General features: G+C 35.9%; 1 protein-coding gene across 1 annotated transcript in view; it reads left to right on the top strand.

The window, feature by feature from the left end:
• The window catches only part of LOC136042776 (Golgi phosphoprotein 3 homolog sauron-like), a gene marked incomplete at its 3' end in the record, with an annotated part of 31,487 nt that extends 11,566 nt beyond the window's left edge, over window positions 1–19,921 (top strand). Inside the window, exons 3-4 of the mRNA XM_065727729.1 lie at window positions 5,508–5,757; window positions 19,814–19,921. Of these exons, the coding sequence (XP_065583801.1) occupies window positions 5,508–5,757; window positions 19,814–19,921 (358 nt within the window). The remainder of the gene's footprint in view (window positions 1–5,507; window positions 5,758–19,813) is intronic.
• Window positions 19,922–19,928: the final 7 nt, after the last annotated feature.

Raw genomic sequence — 19,928 nt, 5'->3', positions numbered from 1 at the left:
CGGAAGAGAGACTGGTTCAAATAAACTTACTCATGATAGTTCCCTGTATTTGTAGGATTCTTAAAAAAATAGGGCTATACTGAAAACATAATACCAAAATACAAGGCCATATCCAAGTGGGGGGGGGGGGTGTTTTACCCCCCCCCCCCCCGAAATGTTAATCTGATTCGCAAAAATAGAACAAAAAAGAATGAATTTCTAATGAAGTTTTTAAGGTTTTTTGTGGACTCCCCCCCCCCCACAAAAAAAAGAAAATCTTGTGTGAAATACCCCTCAAAAAAAATCCTGGATACGGCTTTGCCAACACAACAAAACAGGATTAGGAGTAGAGACGTCCTCAAGTAACATGCAAAAAAAAAACGAAAACAAACGGCTCTCACTTGTCTTTCACTAGTTAAGAAATTTGTGTGATTTTATATATAAATTTAAACTTGTAAAAAAACTCAAGCAAGCTCAGTTTTCATCATAGCCCTTTTTCAGAATTCTGCAAATATAGGAAGCATCACAGTTCACTTTATTTGAACCAGTTTTTAGAGGTATAGTCGCAAAAGCTGCACAGTAATAATTATTATTCGGTTTATTCCCCCCCCCCCTACCCGTGTGGTAAGGGTGCAAAATATTTGTAAGACAAAAAGGCAAAAATATTTGTAAGACAAAAATGTCTTCCTAATATTCACTATTTTTATTTCTTTGATAACACAGTGCAGCTCATCCTCCATTCTGAACTAAATACTACTTATACCATTAAATTTTGACAAATTTTCGTTAATGGATTGTCAGGTTGCTTCCAGTTTAACAGTATCCCGGCTCCTCCCATCCAATGCTTGTATATAGCAATAGGCTATAGTAGCCGCCTGATTTTATAGATTTTATTTTTCACTGTTTTTATTATTATTATTATTATTGTTTGTAATATTTACCTTAACAAACTAACTGTTCATAAGGAAAAATAATGAAAACCAACAAAACCAGTAAACTAACGTATATAGCCTAGGAACCATATCCCGACATTATGGGATTAGAGAGGGATGAGATGAAGTTAGGCTTTGACCTAACCTCGTAAAACACATTCTTAGGCTTTGACCTAGGGCTATAACGACGCTTTAGTGAGGGGGAGGACTGAGATTAATTCAAAATGATAGCGAAAATGCAAGTTGGTAATCTTAGTATAAGATTACCCTCCCCAACTAACTAGGCTACGAAAGCTGTTTAGTTTATCTGCTCTTCTAAGCAAAATACTATAATAACAAAATATAATCTTGTATTAAAAATTTTTCTATTTACTGAATTTCAGAGTTGCTTTTACTTGAACTGTATCTCAGCCACCTCCTTCCTTCTTAATGCCTGGATATAGCCCTATATCTAACACCAAGTTTGCCTATTTTATCTTTTTCATCTTTTTCTATTTTATCTTTTCCATTTTTTTTTCTACCCATTTTGGGGACAGTGTAGTTTATCATCTTTTCTGAACGAAGCGCTACAATGACAAAATTCTTCCTTTATTACATTCAGAAATTTTCTATTTATTGAGTTCTGATATTCGGTCCCAGCTAGACTGCATCGAAGCTTTTCTCTACCCCTGGATGCTTGGACAAGGACCTAAGCTAAATAGAAAAGTTAGTTGATGCTGTTGGATTGCATTTTTCTTCTTTTTTTTACAAATATCTCATCTATAGGTGTTCTATTATGCCTAATAATGCCCATTTGATAAAAAGAGCCCTACAAAATCAACGAACTCAGTCCAAACGAAATAAAAGATTAATCTTGGAAATTTTTTACACTGTGATTTAACTGATTAGGTTTATTTGAGGCTTAATAAGATTATGTAGGCTACAATAGTATGTAATTACTCATTAGCTATCATGGGGCTGTTGAGGCTTTTGGGGGAGGGGGAATGAAACCTTAGACATTTTTATGGACAGATCTTCTAACTTTTATTAGTCATTTCGATAAATATGCAATAAGGAGAGGATGGGGGAACACTTTACTCTATGATCTTATTTTTTTTTTTTTGGAATATTCTTGGATGCAGCTTGTAATACGGTTTCTGCGAATTGATAGCTATCCTCTTATTGCAGAAGTATTTTAGATTTTAGGATAAAAGATTCTTGATTACTTACACAAAATGGGGAAAGGCTGGGGTGCATTTTGTGTGCAGCTAAGAAATTTTCTAGTGGGTGACAAGTGTAACCTGGAGTTTTGTATATATGTATATATATATACTAGCTGTTGGGGTGGCGCTTCGCGCCAGACCCAACACCTAGTTGGTGGCGGCGCTTGGTGCCCAACCCCAGCCCCCCCGTGCGCGTAAGTTGTTACGCGCCATATTAGTTACGCGCCATTGTAGTTGTGTTCCTGTGTCCCACCTGTGAATATATATATATATATATATATATATAAACTTGCGAATATACAAGATTCTTGGCTGTCCCATTGTCTGTACATGCAAAATATAATTGTCCATGGGAAAAACAATCCGTATTCAGATCTATACCTCATTATTCTAATGATTGCCCTTGAGCTTTGTTGATGGTGATTGCTAATCAAACATTTCCTGTGTCCCCATCGTCATTTATATATCCCCCTGTGCCCCCCGGCGTCCACGTTGTAGTTGTGTCCCTGTGTCCCAGTCGTCATTTATAGTCGACAAACATGACGTCAGTCGACAGACAAACATGACGTCAGTCGACACACACGTCCCAGTCGTCATTTGTGTCCCGGTGTCCCAGTCTGTAATTTCTCTTTGAGTGTCCCGGTCGTCATTTATATTCCCTGTGTCCCGGTCTGTATATACATTCGTTTTTGAATTGGTATATGATGAAATAAATTTTTTGTTTTTTTCCTTTTTCTCTTTTTAGTTTTTTTTTTGTTTTTACCTATTTTTTAGCTTTTTAGTTTTTTTCTTTTTAGTTTTTCTTTGTAGTTTTTACCTTTTTTAGTTTTTTTTTTATTTTTATTTTATTTTTTTAGTTTTCTTTTTCTCCTTTATTTTTCAGTTTCTTCCTTTTTTAGTTTTTTTTTCTTCTTCAGTTTTTAATTTTTTTTTTATTAGTTTTTAGTTGTTGTTTTTTCTTTTTAGTTTTTTTGCTGTTTTTACCCTTTTTTTAGTTTTTTTTAGTTTTTTTCTTTTTTTAGTTTTTTTAGTTTTTTTTCTTTTTTGGTTTTTAGTTTTTTACCCTTTTTTTTGTTTTTTTTTTAGTTTTTTAGCTTTTTTAGTTTTTTTAGTAGTTTTTACCTGTTTTTTAGTTTATTTTCTTTTTTAGTTTTTTTTTTCTTCTTTTGTATTAATGCTAAAGCCAAGGTTCGAACCTGAAACCACTCAGACCTAGAACCTGGAACATAACGCTTTACCAACTCAGCTACTTCGGCTTGAATACATTTACCTTTTTTAGTTTATTTTTATTTTTATTTTTATAGTTTTCTTTTTCTGTTTTTTGTTTTTTAGTTTTTTTAGTTTTTTTTATTAGTTTTTAGTTTTTCTGAGCTACTGTATTTGTATTTGTATCGGATTAACGACGCTTCTTGACTACTAAGGTCCCTACGTCGGCCCTGTAGTGCATTCCTGCAGCATGGTTCGATCTCTGGGTCCCGTATTACCACGCTAAGGTCAAACCCACTGCGCCAACACAGGTAGTTATATAACTGAGCCACTTCGGCTTGAATACATTCGTTTTTGAATTGGTATGTGATGAACTAATTCAGACGTCATATGCAGACAGTGACGTCACTCGACAGACACACAGACAACTTATTTTTATATATATAGAAGAAGATATCTATCTATATATATAAAAATAAGTTGTCTGTGTGTGTGTGTGTGTCGTGTGACGTCATGCTTGTCGACTGACGTCATTATAAGGATATAGCTGTATGCGTCATGAAGTTGTTTGTCGATTGACGTCATGTTTGTCAACTGATGAAATTACATACCGGGACACAAATGACGACCGGGACACAGGGAATATAAATGAGGTATAGATCTGAATACGGATTGTTTTTCCCATGGACAATTATATGTTGCATGTTCTAGAGTCGGTAAACCTGAAAATCTATTTATATGCATAGACAATGGGACAGCGAAGAATGTTGTATATTCGCATGTTTTGCGTAGTTAAAAATATATATATATATATATATATATATATATATATATATATATATATATATATATATATATATATATATATATATATATATATATATATATATATATATATATATATATATATATATATCTTTATTCACAGGTGGGACACAGGGACACAACTACAATGGCGCGTAACGACTTACGCGCGCGGAGGGGCTTGGGGGGGCGCGAAGCGCCCCACCAACTAGGTGTTGGGGTGGCACTTCGTGCCCCCCCCAAGCCCCCCGCGCGCGTTAGTCGTTACGCGCCATATTAGTTACGCGCCATTGTAGTTGTGTCCCTGTGTCCCACCTGTGAATATAGATAAAAGAGAAAAGATTTCTCTTTTCGTTATAGATATATATATGTTTTTTACTACGTAAAACTTGGAATATACAACATTCTTCTATGTCCCATTGTCTGTGCATATAATTAGATTGTCAGGTTTATATAATCTTTGCTCTAAAGTATAGCTTCGAAGTTCATTAGCTAATTCGGGTGAAGGAAAAAAGCAAAATTTTACAGAAAAATATAGGTTACAATAGTCACCTCCTTCCTCTTCAAGAGATAGAACTGTTCTATATTTAAGATTGAAATCAGGAGCTCTTTTGCTTAATAGTGATCAATTCAGTTGAGGGATGCACAATTATCCTCTGTGTGGTACTTGCCTGTCCACAGATGAAACCATATAACATGTCTTGTTTGATTGCCAGTCTTGGTGTATTGCCCAAAGTGTATTTGCTCCAATTTATAATCTCTGTTTTGTTTCATGCAATTCAGAATTCTAACCCCTCCCCCTCATGAGAACAAAATTCTCCCAAAAGTATCGGTTGACATACGAAAAAAAAATTAATCTACTAGTTTTCCCCATGTTGTTTTAAGTATGTGGAACCAGAATTGCCTACTGTATAAGACCCAGTGGCGTAGCTAGATCAATAAAGAGATGCTAGAACCTGCTCTTGGCATTTTTGGACCTCTTAGCTCATCAACAAAAAAAGTAGAAGTTTAATGACTATCGATAGGGAAGTCCACCAAGCTTCTTGGTTATATCTAATTCTTGTCTTTCAGTTATGAAAGCTGTATTTAGCTTCCTTGTTGATTCGTTTGTGTGTTTTTCCTGGTGCAAGTTTCTGTGTTTTTCCTGGTGCAAGTTCCTGGTGCATCTGTGTTTTTCCTGGTGCAAGTTTTCTTTTCTTTGTTTTATGCTCCTCTTTTTGTACTTTGTGCAAAGGGTTTAAAAAAGTTTTATTATAGTTAGGCGGGAGGGGCATATCAAGTTTGTGTGAAATGATAGCTTTTGTCTTTCTCCTATGGGGTAGGGGTAACCATGCTGCTAATTATAATTTCTGGCTAAGCTTGAACTTATTTAATACTTTTATAGGGATATACGAGCTTCTGGAATGATTCAATATCAAGTGGTCTTCGAGGGTGTATTCTTATCGAATTATCTCTGAGAGGCCGGATTGAACTAGAAAAATGTGGACCCGGCAGAAGGAAGAGCCTTCTGTCACGGCGGATTGTGATAAGGAATGATGCACAAACTGGTGATGTTTTATTAGATGAAGCACTTAAGCACATGAAAGAAACAGATCCACCTGAGACAGTTCAAAGCTGGATTGAATATCTTAGTGGTAGGTATCTTTGTCTTCTTCTTTTCAGGATTATAGGTTAGTATTTAGTATGGATATGCGAGTCGATCAATTTTGAATGCTGGCTGAGACTCCTAAAATTTTTGGATATTAGGTTCTGAGTTTCCTTTCTAGAATCTATAGATCCTAATTTTCCTCCTAAATTGCATATCCCAGACTTGAACTCTCTACTTTTTAATGTTAGTCTGAGAAAATAGCAATCGCTAGGCTCCGATTCCTAAGCATACTCAGTTACACTCAACACTCACTTCGATGGTTTGATTTCTAACAACATTAGCTCCTATAGAAGTAAAATAATACTGGCTTCAAAAGCATACTCCTAATTTTTAGGCAAACGGTTTTGTAACAAGAAGGCCTTGGCGAGGGCATTTCCAGAAATTCATGATGAGGCGAAGAGAAATAACTGAAAAATTTTGGAAATGCAGTTTTCACGCTTTTCTTCATATGAGAAATGTGAAATTCTGTCGAAATTAAGTTTTTTCAAATATCAGAAACAGTTTAAGCCGGCTTTTCAACGGCTTTATGATGGACTACGGGCTTCTGTTAAATTTTGGTAGCAAATGGTCTGGTATTGACTAGGCCATGACTAGTATTTCAGATGAGAAATATCCGTTAAGTGCCAAATAAAAATTATAATGTTTTTTTCACATTAGTAGTCTTTAATTTGATTCTTTTTAAATCATTACCTAAACGCCAACTTTATATCTGAAGGGCATGAACCTGATAATTGCTATGTTTCATTTGACTCTGCGTGTGCATACAATCCACTGGGTTTTTTTTTTCAAGATGATAGAGTCCATACCAAGGTCGAAGAAGTGGTGTGCACATTGGCTCAAGGTAATCCTCCTGTAAATTCTCCTGCATTGGGTGCCTGGTAATTTTTAATTCTATCGGAGTAACGGAAGCTTGCCTACCTTCTGCTGAAAACTTGGCGTTGAGGATGGTGTTTTGAGGGCCATGTTTCCGCTTTATCCCAGATCATGCGTGTTGAAAATCTAGCCATGTTCTAGCTCAAACAGACTGCAACATGTCTTCCTTTTAGTCAAAATGTTGTCGTGGGTTGGGGAAGGGAGCTGAAGCACTAGCTTACTCCCTTTCTTCAATCATACATATTGAAAATACTTGTTTGACTCCGATTCATAAAGGTGTACATGCATATCTACATGCATATATATATATATATATATATATATATATATATATATATATATATATATATATATATATATATATATATATATATATATATATAGATATATATATATATATATATATATATATATATATATATATATATATATATATATATATATATATATCTATATGTATATATATATAGATATATTAATATATATAATATATATATATATATATATATATATATATATATATATATATATATATATATATATATATATATATATATATATATATATATATATATATATATATATATATATATATATATATATATATATATATATATATATATAATATAAAAAAGGTAAAACTTTTGTATTACCCCTCAGTAGACAAATCTGTAGACCCACTATCTTCAGATATTCGCATCATTTATTAAGATTCTTCGTCCAATAAGAAAACAAAACTGGATTTAAGAAGTTTATATGATGGTTTATTAATTTTAATTTCCAGTAATACTCAAGTACGTTCCCGCACTTCTAAATTATATTAGCGTTTATCAATAGTACTTCTGGTGATGCCAACGATTTGCCTTATAAATCAGTCTGTCATTTTGGCATGCTACCTAACAACTTCGTTTTTTTTTTTTTTTTTTTTTTGACTTTTTGTAGAAAGTTGGAATTGTATGCTCCAACTTGTCGATTTCATGATAGGAAAAACTACTTTTTATTCGTTTTATTACTTTTTTTTAATATAGATAAATAACCTGACAGAAAAGGATCTTCTTCTAACATAAACGATGATGCAAAATTAAGGTCAACGTGAGTTTTTGTTAAAATAGGGCAGTGAAGTAGTCCTTGCTTAAATATCCCCCTATCTACGAAAATTTACAAATTTTCGGTATAAAATACCCTATGATTTGTCATTTTACCTTAACCTGACATCCTCCGATTTTCCCTATATTTCAAATGGAATTTGTGTTTAACCCGGATTGATCTATGACCCTGAAATGACCCCATAGATTCCTTGATAAAAAGAAATCTAGAATCTAGAAATATCTAAAGTCTAGAATGAATCGAGATTTTATGAACTATCTGGGTTTATGATTTATTTTTGTGCATTACCCCATTCTAGTGAGTACAAAGAGATAATTTTCTGAGTTGTCAAACATATTAACGAAACTCAGAATCCCTTAGGGATTTCCATTGTCAGAGTCGATGTTCGTACGAGGCACTGTATTGAATATCCATCAACCTTCTGAAAATATTTCCAACATTATTCAAATATAACTGTGTATTTAAACTACATTTATACAGAATTTGTGAAAAACACAATGGAGTCAAATCAGACCGCCAGCTCCGTAGCAAGCGCTTAGAGTAGTCGAGTTTCGGTATTGATGGTCGAGCCTAAAGCACTTAGAGTGTTTTGCATAACCTCCGCACAGTTAATTACACTTGAAAATCGGGCACGCAATGACAGGTCAGCAAGCGAAATGACACGATTTTGGCTGGATATCTGGCACGATAGGTGAACAGTTTGTGGCAACAACTACTAGATTGCAGCTAGGGCTCCAACCCTGGTTACACTCGTAGCCTGAAAGAAGTTGTAGTGTGCACAGAATTACATGACTGGGTCGTTTCTTTCGGATTATAATTTGTTGAGCACTCTAAAGTGTGAATTATTTCCCTCTTATTCATACCTATAAAAGAATAGTCTCAGGTAATGGGATTTTTTTTTCACATAAATAGTTCACTTTCCCTACATTATCTCGATTGGCAAGTTTATTGAAATATTACAGGGTAATATAATTTTTTTTCACAACAATGTTTTACTTTCCCTGTATTATCTCAATTGGCAAGTTTATTGAAATATTGCATAAATCCCTTCATAGCGCAACGAATAAGAGTGTGGTTTTATCAATCTTCTAATCAATATTGACTGCATTTTGAAGCATTTTATCTTCTATGTCAACCGACTATCTCATTATCTGTGTAATGAGACTGTTTATTTTAGATAATACTACTTGCATGATAGCCTGCTTGACTCACGGTTTTGTCTTTCAGTCTAAACACTTTGTCATATACATAATTATAAAAAAAAAAATATCACCCATTGGAAGTTAAAGAAAAAAATGATTGTATTTTTTCTTTCAATATTATTTTTAATACCCAAAGCAGTTCGGGTATATCTTATAATAACCTGGCCAAATCTAATCTACCCTCATTTGACTCTTTTATTGGATTTTTTTTTTCATTTTTTTTTCTTTACAGCATTAAGGTTAGCTTGACATTCAGAAGATGACTATATGACATCATTTCTTTCCGTCATCCCACTCACAACTTCACACGGGGGTTGAGACAAGGGTTTTATAATGGCAAGTCCTTACAAAAGCTATCTAGGTTTCCTTTTTTTTTTTCTTTTTTCTTTTTTTTGTCAGAAAAAAGGAGTCCTCTCAAGAAAGAATAGAGAGAAATGATGTAAGGCAGGCACGTACGCAGGATTTTTTTTTTTTTTGGGGGGGGGGGGCCAAAACCTTCGAAACAGCAGATATAAAGTAGCACCTTTTTTTATTTAGTAATGCAAAAACCACGTATATTGGAAAATACAGATTAACTTTAATCTGTAGTATTGTAGCGGAAGGGGGGAAGAAGACTGAAGCCTCAAGAGTACGTTTTAGGCTCAGGTTATGTTTATAGCGATTTAGAACCAGTGATTAATCTATTATATCCCACTGAAAGGGAAATTTTAGGGTTAACAGTTCAGCATGGGTGCTGTGTGGGGTAGTTCTTCTATTGCAAAAATGTAGATTTTAATGAAAAACGATAGTTTCCAAAATTGATCCATTAAAAGCTGTACTTTATCCTGAAAAGGGGGGGGGGGGGTAAACGCTCTAATATCAAGGATGATTCTATTTTGCTGTGGAAAGCAAACTCTCTTTACAAAAGAAAAAAATATTATAATTGCTAATTACTTCAAAGAGGGTAAAAATTTAGACAGAAAATGGGTTAATAATTGGGGAGTGACTTGACTGGATAATTGCATGTTATAAAATCTCCCAAAAAAGGCTTCACACATGTATCTAGATTCTTAATAAATGTCCTACTTTTGCCAGAAATCCCAAGAAACCATGGGGAAATTAAATATTTAACAAAATTTCGGGGGGGGGCCAACCTCCCCCCCCCCTGCGTACGTGCCAGATGTTAGGGTATAAATAAATGAAAGTGGAAATCACGTTCTTAGTAATTTTCATCTTTATAATTGAGTGGCCTAAAGTAAGGTCCTAGGGCCCATGCTCCCTTTGACACTCTTGCCCACCAATTTGTTCACCAGACAACGATATTTAGGGATTTTTAAGCACACTGATTGTATATTTTTTTTCTAATTCTTATTTTTTCTTTCTTTTCTCCAAAAATGATGTGTTGGGGCTTCTGAGGATGTTGGTCAAAATTATGAGGTTAGTAGTAAAATTATGAGACGTCGTAATTTTACACGTATAGACGTGTAAAACACATTTCACAAACGGTGGATATAACGTACCGAACTGGAACCTGAGTCTTGCAATGGTTCTTTGTTGCATAATTTGAGAGGGCCATTAGTAGGATCCCTGAAGATGTTCCCACTCTAACAATTCAATTCTTACTTCGGAAATATAGAAAGGATGTATCCTTTTCGACTCACGATTATTCAAGATTTTTAGAGAATAGCTCTTGACGTTTAATTATGCATCATTAAAATTCACTACCCTGGGGTTTTGCAATCAAAACCCTGTTGCATTACCTGGTTGAAAGGCCATAAATAAGAGATCGGTGCCGTAGGTCTAGGCTGTGAAACCTTTGTTGTTTCTTAACCTTTTTGTTGAAAGACATTCTTATTTCGCAAAAGGTTTTCACAAAATATACATAATTTTCGGCTATACTCAGTTATAAAATGAGCGTGGGTCCGTTTTGTGGTTGGTTTTCTGTATCTAGGATTGAGTTACTGTTATGGGGAACTGTCCAATATTGATGCAGCCTATTTGGGTATTTTACTGTTTCTCTGTTAGAAACCCCGGCAAATCTACTAAATTTATTTTCTGGAAAACCTAACGACCCTTGGGGGGTATGCACAGGCCAAGGCTGCCTATAGTGAGTGTTTCTGTTATTTTGCATAGAATGTGTATTGATTTTAAAGATCTCGCTTGTACCCTTTGCATTTAGTACTATTGCATAAACTGAAATTTATTGAAAGTGTATTCGAATTGAAAAAGATTTTCAAATAATTAAGTAAGTAATTAATGAATATTTAATTGATTTATGCTTATTGCGGGGGTTTATTTTTGGTTTATTTATGTGTGAATATTTGATGTTGTATGCGTGTATTTGATTTTGCTTCCTTTTGTTTGTTTTTTCCTATTTTGTCCTTGACAGTAGTATCCCCCTCCTTTCCCTTCGAATCCCGATCCGGACACTTTTTTAAAAACTTCTTCGAGACGCAGATGTCTTCCATCACAGGGAAATGATCTCTTCGAAATACATGCGTCTGTTTTTTAAAAGCCTACGAGGGCCAGGGAAAACCCGCGAGGCCCATGACTTCTTTACTTCAGGATTTCTTAGGTTGTTACATAATAGAGAGTCTTTAAAAATCTTCTGGTGCCGCTCAGCAAATCAAAATTCTGTTGAATTTTACGAAATAGGGAATGTTTACTTATGTTAAGGATAACGCATTCACACGTGACTTTTTTTTCAGGGCACCATGGGGAATCCCCGCTTTTAGCTGAGGGGGACACACACGTGGGATGTTAATTATTGACGATTCTCATGTGTTATGTTACATAATACTTTAGGAGATTTTTTATTTCAATGCGTTTTTCTCGGGGAAAATTTATTATCTAAAGATTTTTTGTCCACGTTAGGATTCGAAAGGCATTCCTCCTCAATAGAATGGAGCACTAACTTGTTGGACCATGAGAGTCTTTTGTCTAGTACTCTTTACATGATAACCTACTGCACGCAAAAAGAACCCCTGCTTGCGATTGATTAAATGAACTGCATGTTCCCATATGCCTGCAATAATTAACATGCTTAGGGGGAAAATCGATTACTAGAATTCGGTTACACTTTATATGCACTTGCATGTTAAGTAATGCTTTTAGAGAGTTTTATCAAATAATATTTTGGGTTGTTCATAGCGTATTTCTTAGTAATAGAGTTTATTACACTATTGGAAGTTTAATATACTATCAGGGGTGAAATAAAGGCGACAGAGGATACAAGATGCTTAAATTGCGCAAACGAATACCCATCAAAGTTTTATCCTAGAACAAGAAATCTAAACGACACATACTTTTTTTACATACAAGTTTTATTAATTAAAACAAACTTACAAGGCGTAATTAAAACACAAAAAAAACAGTTAAGGTATAACAAACGAAAAACAAAACGTAAAAACGCTTAAAAAGGATAAAATACTAGCAAAAGAACCATGAATTAAAGAAAGATGAGGGTCCTTAGTAGCCAATTCCATATGGGAGGGTTTATATTAGAAACAAATTTAATCCTTATTAAGATTTATTTCTGAGAGCTTTTAATTAAAATGTCACGTTTCTCTGATCCAAGGTTATGCATATTTACGCCACCGCCCCAATATGTGGCTAGCCCCCCCTAACAAGCAATTCCAGAGAGAGAGGGTCGTATTGAGCTAATTCCGAGAGGTTCTAGTGAAAATGCCTCCTTTCTGTTGCACTATCAGATGCGCCTGTATGTTACATTCCATTAATTTAAATATTGATGCTAATAAAATCATATTTTGAAAAATGAACCAGCAAAAAAACATATGCATTCAGTTATTTGAGAGAGGTTTTGATGAAAACTTCACATTTCTTTGAACCAAGGCTATGCATATTCACGCCATCGTGACAATATGTGCCTAGGCCCCCCTATCAAGCAATTTCAGAGGAGGATGGTTATTATTAGAGGTAAATTTCAGCTGTATTAAGAGGCATTTCCAAGAGGTCTTAGTGAAAAATGCCTCGTTTCTATTATGCTATTAGATGTGCCAATCTGTTACATTTCATTAATTTAAATGTCACTACCAAATCACTACAAAATTGTCACTAACAAAATCACATTTTGGAAAGTGAAACGTGCAAACGAACAAAACAAAGAAACAGAGTTTTGCATTCGGTTATACTTGAGAGGTTTGAATGAAAATGCCACGTTTCATTGAGTCAGGTCTATGCATTTTCGCGCCACCGTGATAGTATGTGTCTAGCCCACCCTAGCAACCAATTCCAGAGGGAGTGGGCTGTTATTAGACCTAAATCTAATCAATATTCAGAGGTATTTCCGAGAGGTCTTACGTTACATTCCATTAATTTAAATATTGATACTAACAAAATTATATTTTGAAAAATGAAGCATGCAAACGAACAAAAAAAGGGACAGATTTTTCTATTCGATTATTTCTGAGAGGTTATAATGAAAATGCCATGTTTCATTGAGCCAAGGCTATGCATATTCACGCCACCGTGGCAGTATGTGACTAGCCCACCTTAGCAAGCAATTCCAGAGGGGAGTTGTTATTAGAGACAAATTTAAACCATATTAATATTTATTTCTGAGGGCTTTTAGTAAAAATACCTCGTTTCTGTGATTGAGCGTTATATTTCACTCCCCCTAAGTCTAAAAATTCTTTTAACGCCTTCCAGCTTAACTTTAAGCTCTAGAATATGTTAGTCCAAGCAATTCACCCCACCGTGGCAGTCTCTTGGCATCTTGATGTTACACATTATTATTACCAAGTCATTTTCCAGATATTTTCATGATGAAAATATGACTTAAATCCAATGGTTTATGTTCATGCAAACCAAACCCCAACGAGGTACACCATATTAATTCACGTCACCGTGTCATACTATGACTGAACCCTTAAGCACCCTCTAGCACTTCTCATCATTCCTAAGACATTTTCTACGTATTTTCATGAAAAAAAATACGATTTAAATCCAATGGTTCGGGTTTTTTTTTTGCAAGCCATCCATACGTGATACTCCATGTCAATTCACACCACAGTGCCACACTATGAATGCCCCTCTGGCACCCCCTCGTCATTCCTAAATAATATTACAGATATTTTCTCGTTAAAATACTGAACAAATAAACATAATGAACAAATAGCTATTCGCCTTTTTGATAGAAAATAATAATAAAAAATGACAACCACATTTTGTGAATCACCCCCTCAAAATTCCCAAGTCATTTTCCAGATATTTTCTCTTTAAATATCATTTTTTAAATCTATTGGCTCATGATTTTACAAGCCACCCAAACGTGCCTTACTATGGATGGGCCTCTGGCATCCCCTCATTCCTAAGACATTTTCCAGATTTTTTTCCTGAAATAATGCATTAAATCTTGCGGCTCGTGTTTTCGGTTTTCGCAGACCACCCTCTCCGTGTTACACTATCTCAATTCACTCCACCGTGCCACACTATGGAGGGCCTTCTAGCACCCCCTCATCATTCCTAAGACATTTTCCAGATATTTTCATAATGAAAATCATGCTTTAAATTCAGAGCGTCATGTTTTTTTGCAACCCACCTTTAGCGTTATACACAATATTGATTCACGCCATTGTTCCACACTATAACACCCTCTGGCACCCCCTCATTATTCCTAAGACATTCTGCATATATTTTCAGGACAAAATTATGCTTTAAATCCATTGGATCATGTTTTGTTGACCCATCTTTTCATGATACACCATGTCAACTGACGCCACCATGCCACTATGACTGGCCACCTGGCGCCCTCTAGTACTTGTCATCATTCCTCAGACATTTTCTTGATAAAGATTATGCTTTAAATCCATTGGTTCGTGTTTTTTCAAACCAACCCTCCATGATACATCATATCAATTCACGCCATCATATCACACTATGACTGCTCCTCTAGCACCCTCTTCCACCCCTAATAACTTGTAAGACAGTTTCCGGATATTTCATTATTAAAAATCAAGCTTTAAATCCAATGGTTTGTGTTCTGCAAGCTACCCTCAACTTGATATACCATGTCAATTCACGCCACCGTGCCACACTATGACTAACCCTCGGGTACACCATAGCCCCTCTCAGCATTCCTAAGACATTTTTCAGATATTTTTTAACATAGTGATATCCATTTCCACTTCCCCCCGCTTGTGGCCCCCGGTTACAGCGGTTCTACCGCCGGTTCTGCTGGCTTTCACTTCGGTTCAACCGGTTCCAGCTCCCGCTATAACCGCTCCGATCACAGTTCTTTATTCTGGCTTCGGTTTGAACAAGTGAATTTATTTGATACGATTTATTCATTGAATTTTCCTAGGGACTAAAAGGTTTAACTCTGTCTGTCATAAAGTTTGAACTGATGAATTAAATTTGATGTGGTTTCTTCAGTGAATTTTCCAAATAATCAATAGCTTTAACTCTGTTGATTATAAAGTTTGAACACATGAATTAAATTTTACACGGTTTAATTCTTGAATTTTTCTAAGGACAATAAAGTTTAACTATGTTGATTGTAAAGTTTAAACAGATGAATGAAATTTGACGTGGTTTATTCAGTGAATTTTCCTAAGGACTAATAGCTTTAACTCTTTAGATTATAAAGTTTGAATAGATGAATTAAATTTTACATTGTTTATTCCTTGAATTTTTCTAAGCACTAAAAGGATTAACTCTGTTGTATAAAAATGAAGAAAAGAATTAAGTTTGATATAGTTTATTTCTTGAATTTTCCTAAGCACTAAAAGGATTATAAAGTATAAATAGTTATAAAGGATAAAGGAGTATAAAGTTTGAACACATCAGAAAAAATGGACACTCTTTTTTTCCTTGAGTTATCCTAAGGTTTTAAAAGTTTAACTCTGTTGAGTATAAAGTCTAAACTGATGAATTAAATTTGGCGCGGTTTATTCAGTGATTTTTTTCAAAAATTGATAGCTTCAACTCTGTTGATTACAGATTTTAACAGATGAATTAAATTTGACATGTTTTATTCTTCTAATTTTCCCAAGGACTAAAAGGTTTAACTCTGTTGAGTATAAAATTTGACCTGATGGATTAAATTTGACGTTGTTTATCCATTGAATTATCTTAAGGACTAAAAGATTTAACTCTGTTGATTATAAATTGTGAACAGATGAATTAAGTTGGACACGGTTTATTCAATGAATTTTCCCAAGATTGAATAGCTTTAACTATGTTGATAACAAAGTCTGGACAGATGAATTAATTTCGACACTGTTTATTTCTTGAATTTTTCCTAGAGATTAAAACGGTTTAACTCTAATGAGCATAATGTTTAAACTGATAAATTTAATTTGACGTGGTTTATTCAGTGAATTTTCCCAAGAATGAATAGCTTTAGCTCTGTTGATTACAAAGTTTGAACAGATGAATTAAATACCGCCTCTGAGCCCGGTAATAGTGTCCATGTCCGAAAATTCCTGTTCTTGTATCTCTTAGTTTTTGAACAAGCATTCTAAACGTTAGAATTGCTAGCGTACCCCAAAAATAATGGAAACATGACGAAGTAATGCAATGCGATTTTTTTATTGAAATAACGACATGTACAATGTTGCATGTTATTATTCATTCTACAGTTCATCATATTTCCTCTTGACATGGCACTTTTCCCATTTCGGTGTCATGCATGGCTTTTAACGTGGTTTCAGCTATAGGTTCAATATGAGTTGCCAGCAGTATTATTGGATTTATTGTCTCTATTTCTTGATAAACTGTCGGTGGTAGTATTAACGTTTGCTGGCGCTTTGTTTTTCATCGATTCGTCTTCATATTCATTGGTGATATTATCAGCCAATGCTCTTTTTATTTTGCTTGCGATTTCACTATCTACTACCACATTATTTTACATAGTTTGTAGTTTTGGGCACATAGACGAGATATGCATTGTGACATTGGTAGAAGAGTATTCCTATCTTCATTTGAATTCTAATGCCCGAAAGATGGTGATATGTTTTATTAACAGCTAAATTGTTACCCGCACAATGAGCAAGAACTTTCCCCTCTTCATCAACTGATAGTTCCAGGCTTGCATTCTCTTTGAGCGGTATCATCTCTGGATATCTCGCTCTCGCATATCTACCTCCATAAGAGTTTATTTTTCGTAAGAATGGGCTGCGCCTGCCGTTGACTTGAACAGAGATCTCTCTACTGTGGTGTAGATCTTTGAAAGTCTGCGGTATTTCTCAGGGAGGCCTGTCAATTCTCGAATGTGCCAAAGAGCTTCTAGTTTCACTGAGTTGAACGCAGTTCGGAGGCAAGAAAAGCTTTACCTCGGAGCTCAATTGCCTTTTCTATTGTTTGTCGAATCGGAAAAATATGTTCAATGGTTGAACTGTCCGATATAAAAGCAGCTTGCTCCGGTCACCGAATCCTAAGAATCCTAAGAGGAGCATTGAGAAAGGTTTTCAGGGAACTGACAGTAGAGTTATTCCACAGTTATTTGAGCAGTCCCTTGTAGAGTCTTTCCTCTTCCATAATGGGATAATGAAACCCTTCCGCCAATCTTTGGGGATTATCTCAGTTTGCTAGATTATTGAGAACAGAGTGTGTAGAAAAAGAAGCGTTGTTGGGCCTGTATATTCTAGCAATTTTGAGCTTGAGCCACAGATACCAGCAGCCCTTGAGCCTTTTAACTGCATTTTCGATTTCTGAGGGGCTGAAGGACTTATCTGGGGGGAAAACTGCTTCATTTCTTTGCCTGTTAGACTGGGTGAGACCATCGTTTGGAGGTACAGACGGGCTGGCATTGTTTAGGAGCGAGCAGAAGTGGCCCTTCCACTGCTCAAGACAGGAACTTTCGTCAGAAAGAAGTATCCCGTCCCTGGATAAGAAGGTCCCAAAGAGGGAGTTTTATATTCGATATCGGAGATATCTTCTATAGGAGATATCTTCGATATCTAGAGATCTCGGATATATTTGAACAGGTTACTCATGTCTTTCTTTTTTGCAGCTAGTCCAATTTAATCAGCTTTCCTTGCTACGAACTGAGTTCGGTCCCGTTGAATGAGCCTATTCCGTACTCCATTAAGCCTTCGATAAGTGGTCATTTTCCCAAGGAGCCTTGCCCTTTGTCATCGCTCTATGACCCGCAGTGTTTTTTTTTAGTTAGACGCGATTTATTTGGAAAACCTCTTGCCAAGCACCAGTTGTGCTGCTTTGCTCATCTACGATTTAAAATTCCAAGCACTTTCGCTGGTACTAAGTGTGCTAAGGAGCTCGAAGCGATTCGATACCTCAGTACTGTACTTCAGGCGAGTATCTGCCTGCTTAAGAAGACCAGCGACTGGTCTTATTTCCAGTCGTTGTGCTTGGTGGCGAAACTGCCACCAAACAAATGAACTTCAGCACACACAAGCTGTGACTTGCATTCCCGAGCCCTGCTGATCTGTAAGTCCTGCAGTTTTTCAATGATCATCACCAGCATTTAGAACAAATGATGCGGTCGATCATCTTCTCTGTGCATCCATCTTCTCTGTGCATCCATCTTCTCTGTGCATCATTGCTTTACCACGTGTACAGGTGGATATTTTTGCATTAAAAGTAGGTATTTGCGATAACAAGGTCATGGGAACCGAATAGTTTAAGTAGCCGAAGGTTATTATCGTTAAGCGGGTCGAGAGATACAGGACCAATTGTGCCATGCAAAACACCCATATTATCACGCACTGCGGCGTTGAAGTCACCGAGAAGAACGGTTATATCGTGTTTAAGACATTGTCGTGAGACATCTGGTCAGAGCTGAGTAGAACTCTTCCTTGGCTGTGTCGTCGAAATTGTTGGTTGAGACATAGAGTACGTTTTAGGTCACCTTACTATGCTTGTTCCCAAAGCGGGCCTTCATTAGTCTGTCTGATACAGCTTCGTGCAAGAGTAATGCCTTTCTTGCAAGTCTATTTAGTGCGAGGCCAACGCCGTTCCTTCTCATGCTCCCTCCAAACCAGAGAAACGAGTGATTATTTCCTTTTTTTTTCTCTGTGAAAAGGGTTTCTGTGAGACTGATATCTGCCACTTTGTTCTTGGAAAGCTCTTCATAAAGTAACTTCTTTGATGCAGTTGTATTAAGAGTCAAAACATTCCAGGTGACGCTTCGAAGCCCCCTTTTTTCTGGAAGATTTAGTTTGTCAGTCTTTCTGACGTCGTCAGCGGAATGTCCGTTGACGTGCTATGGTCAAGATCTTAAAAGGAAGTCCGGATGCGAGGCTGGTTTTTCACTATTTATAGTGTTTATTTTCAGGTGGAGGGATGTTAGCCCAGCCGACCCTAGGCCTGGAATCTGATTACAGCTGGATTAAGCTAAATACTGAAATGCCTGGGGTGGGCTCCACCCACTGCAAAAGGTTGCAGCCACCCTGATCGGAGTGTTTAGTTGGGGGGAACCCCATATCCAGAGGCACGTGGTCAGCTGACTAAGTCTACATCATTTCGGACGAACTCCACTCACCTCCATCATGAGATATAGAATGAACAGAATCACCCAATGGGGAAATTCTCATCAGCAAATTGTCAATGTTGCCTAAACGTAAGAAGTTGCCTATTTAGGTTACTAAATTTTAGGTCTCGGGTATCCCTTAGTGTTGTGACTCCAGAATGAACTGAAAATAGACTCCATTTTGAAAACCGTTCTGCAAGAGTTCGAAGTAACCACAAAAGTTGTTGGTGGTCTAAAAGGTTCATGACTGGCAGTATAAGTACGCAATTTCTATGGGTATTTAGCTTGTAATAATCTCCTTAGTTGGGACGCTTTAGAGGGATATTAAGTGTACCAAAGTGGTTGGAAAATACATTTTATCGTTGAAGTAACAAAAATTTGAAAAATAATGGTTGTCTGCTATTCTTTTTTTGTTTAATTTTTTTCAGGGGAAACATGGAACCCACTGAAACTTCGGTACCAGCTTAAAAATGTGCGGGAAAGATTGGCAAAAAACCTTGTGGAAAAAGGAGTATTGACAACTGAGAAGCAGAATTTTTCTTC

The sequence above is a fragment of the Artemia franciscana genome, unplaced genomic scaffold (assembly GCF_032884065.1).
Source record: "Artemia franciscana unplaced genomic scaffold, ASM3288406v1 Scaffold_1982, whole genome shotgun sequence".
Classification (NCBI taxonomy): domain Eukaryota; kingdom Metazoa; phylum Arthropoda; class Branchiopoda; order Anostraca; family Artemiidae; genus Artemia; species Artemia franciscana.
The sequence above is the reverse complement of the archived record's forward strand: the minus strand, read 5'-3'. Positions and strand labels throughout refer to the sequence as shown.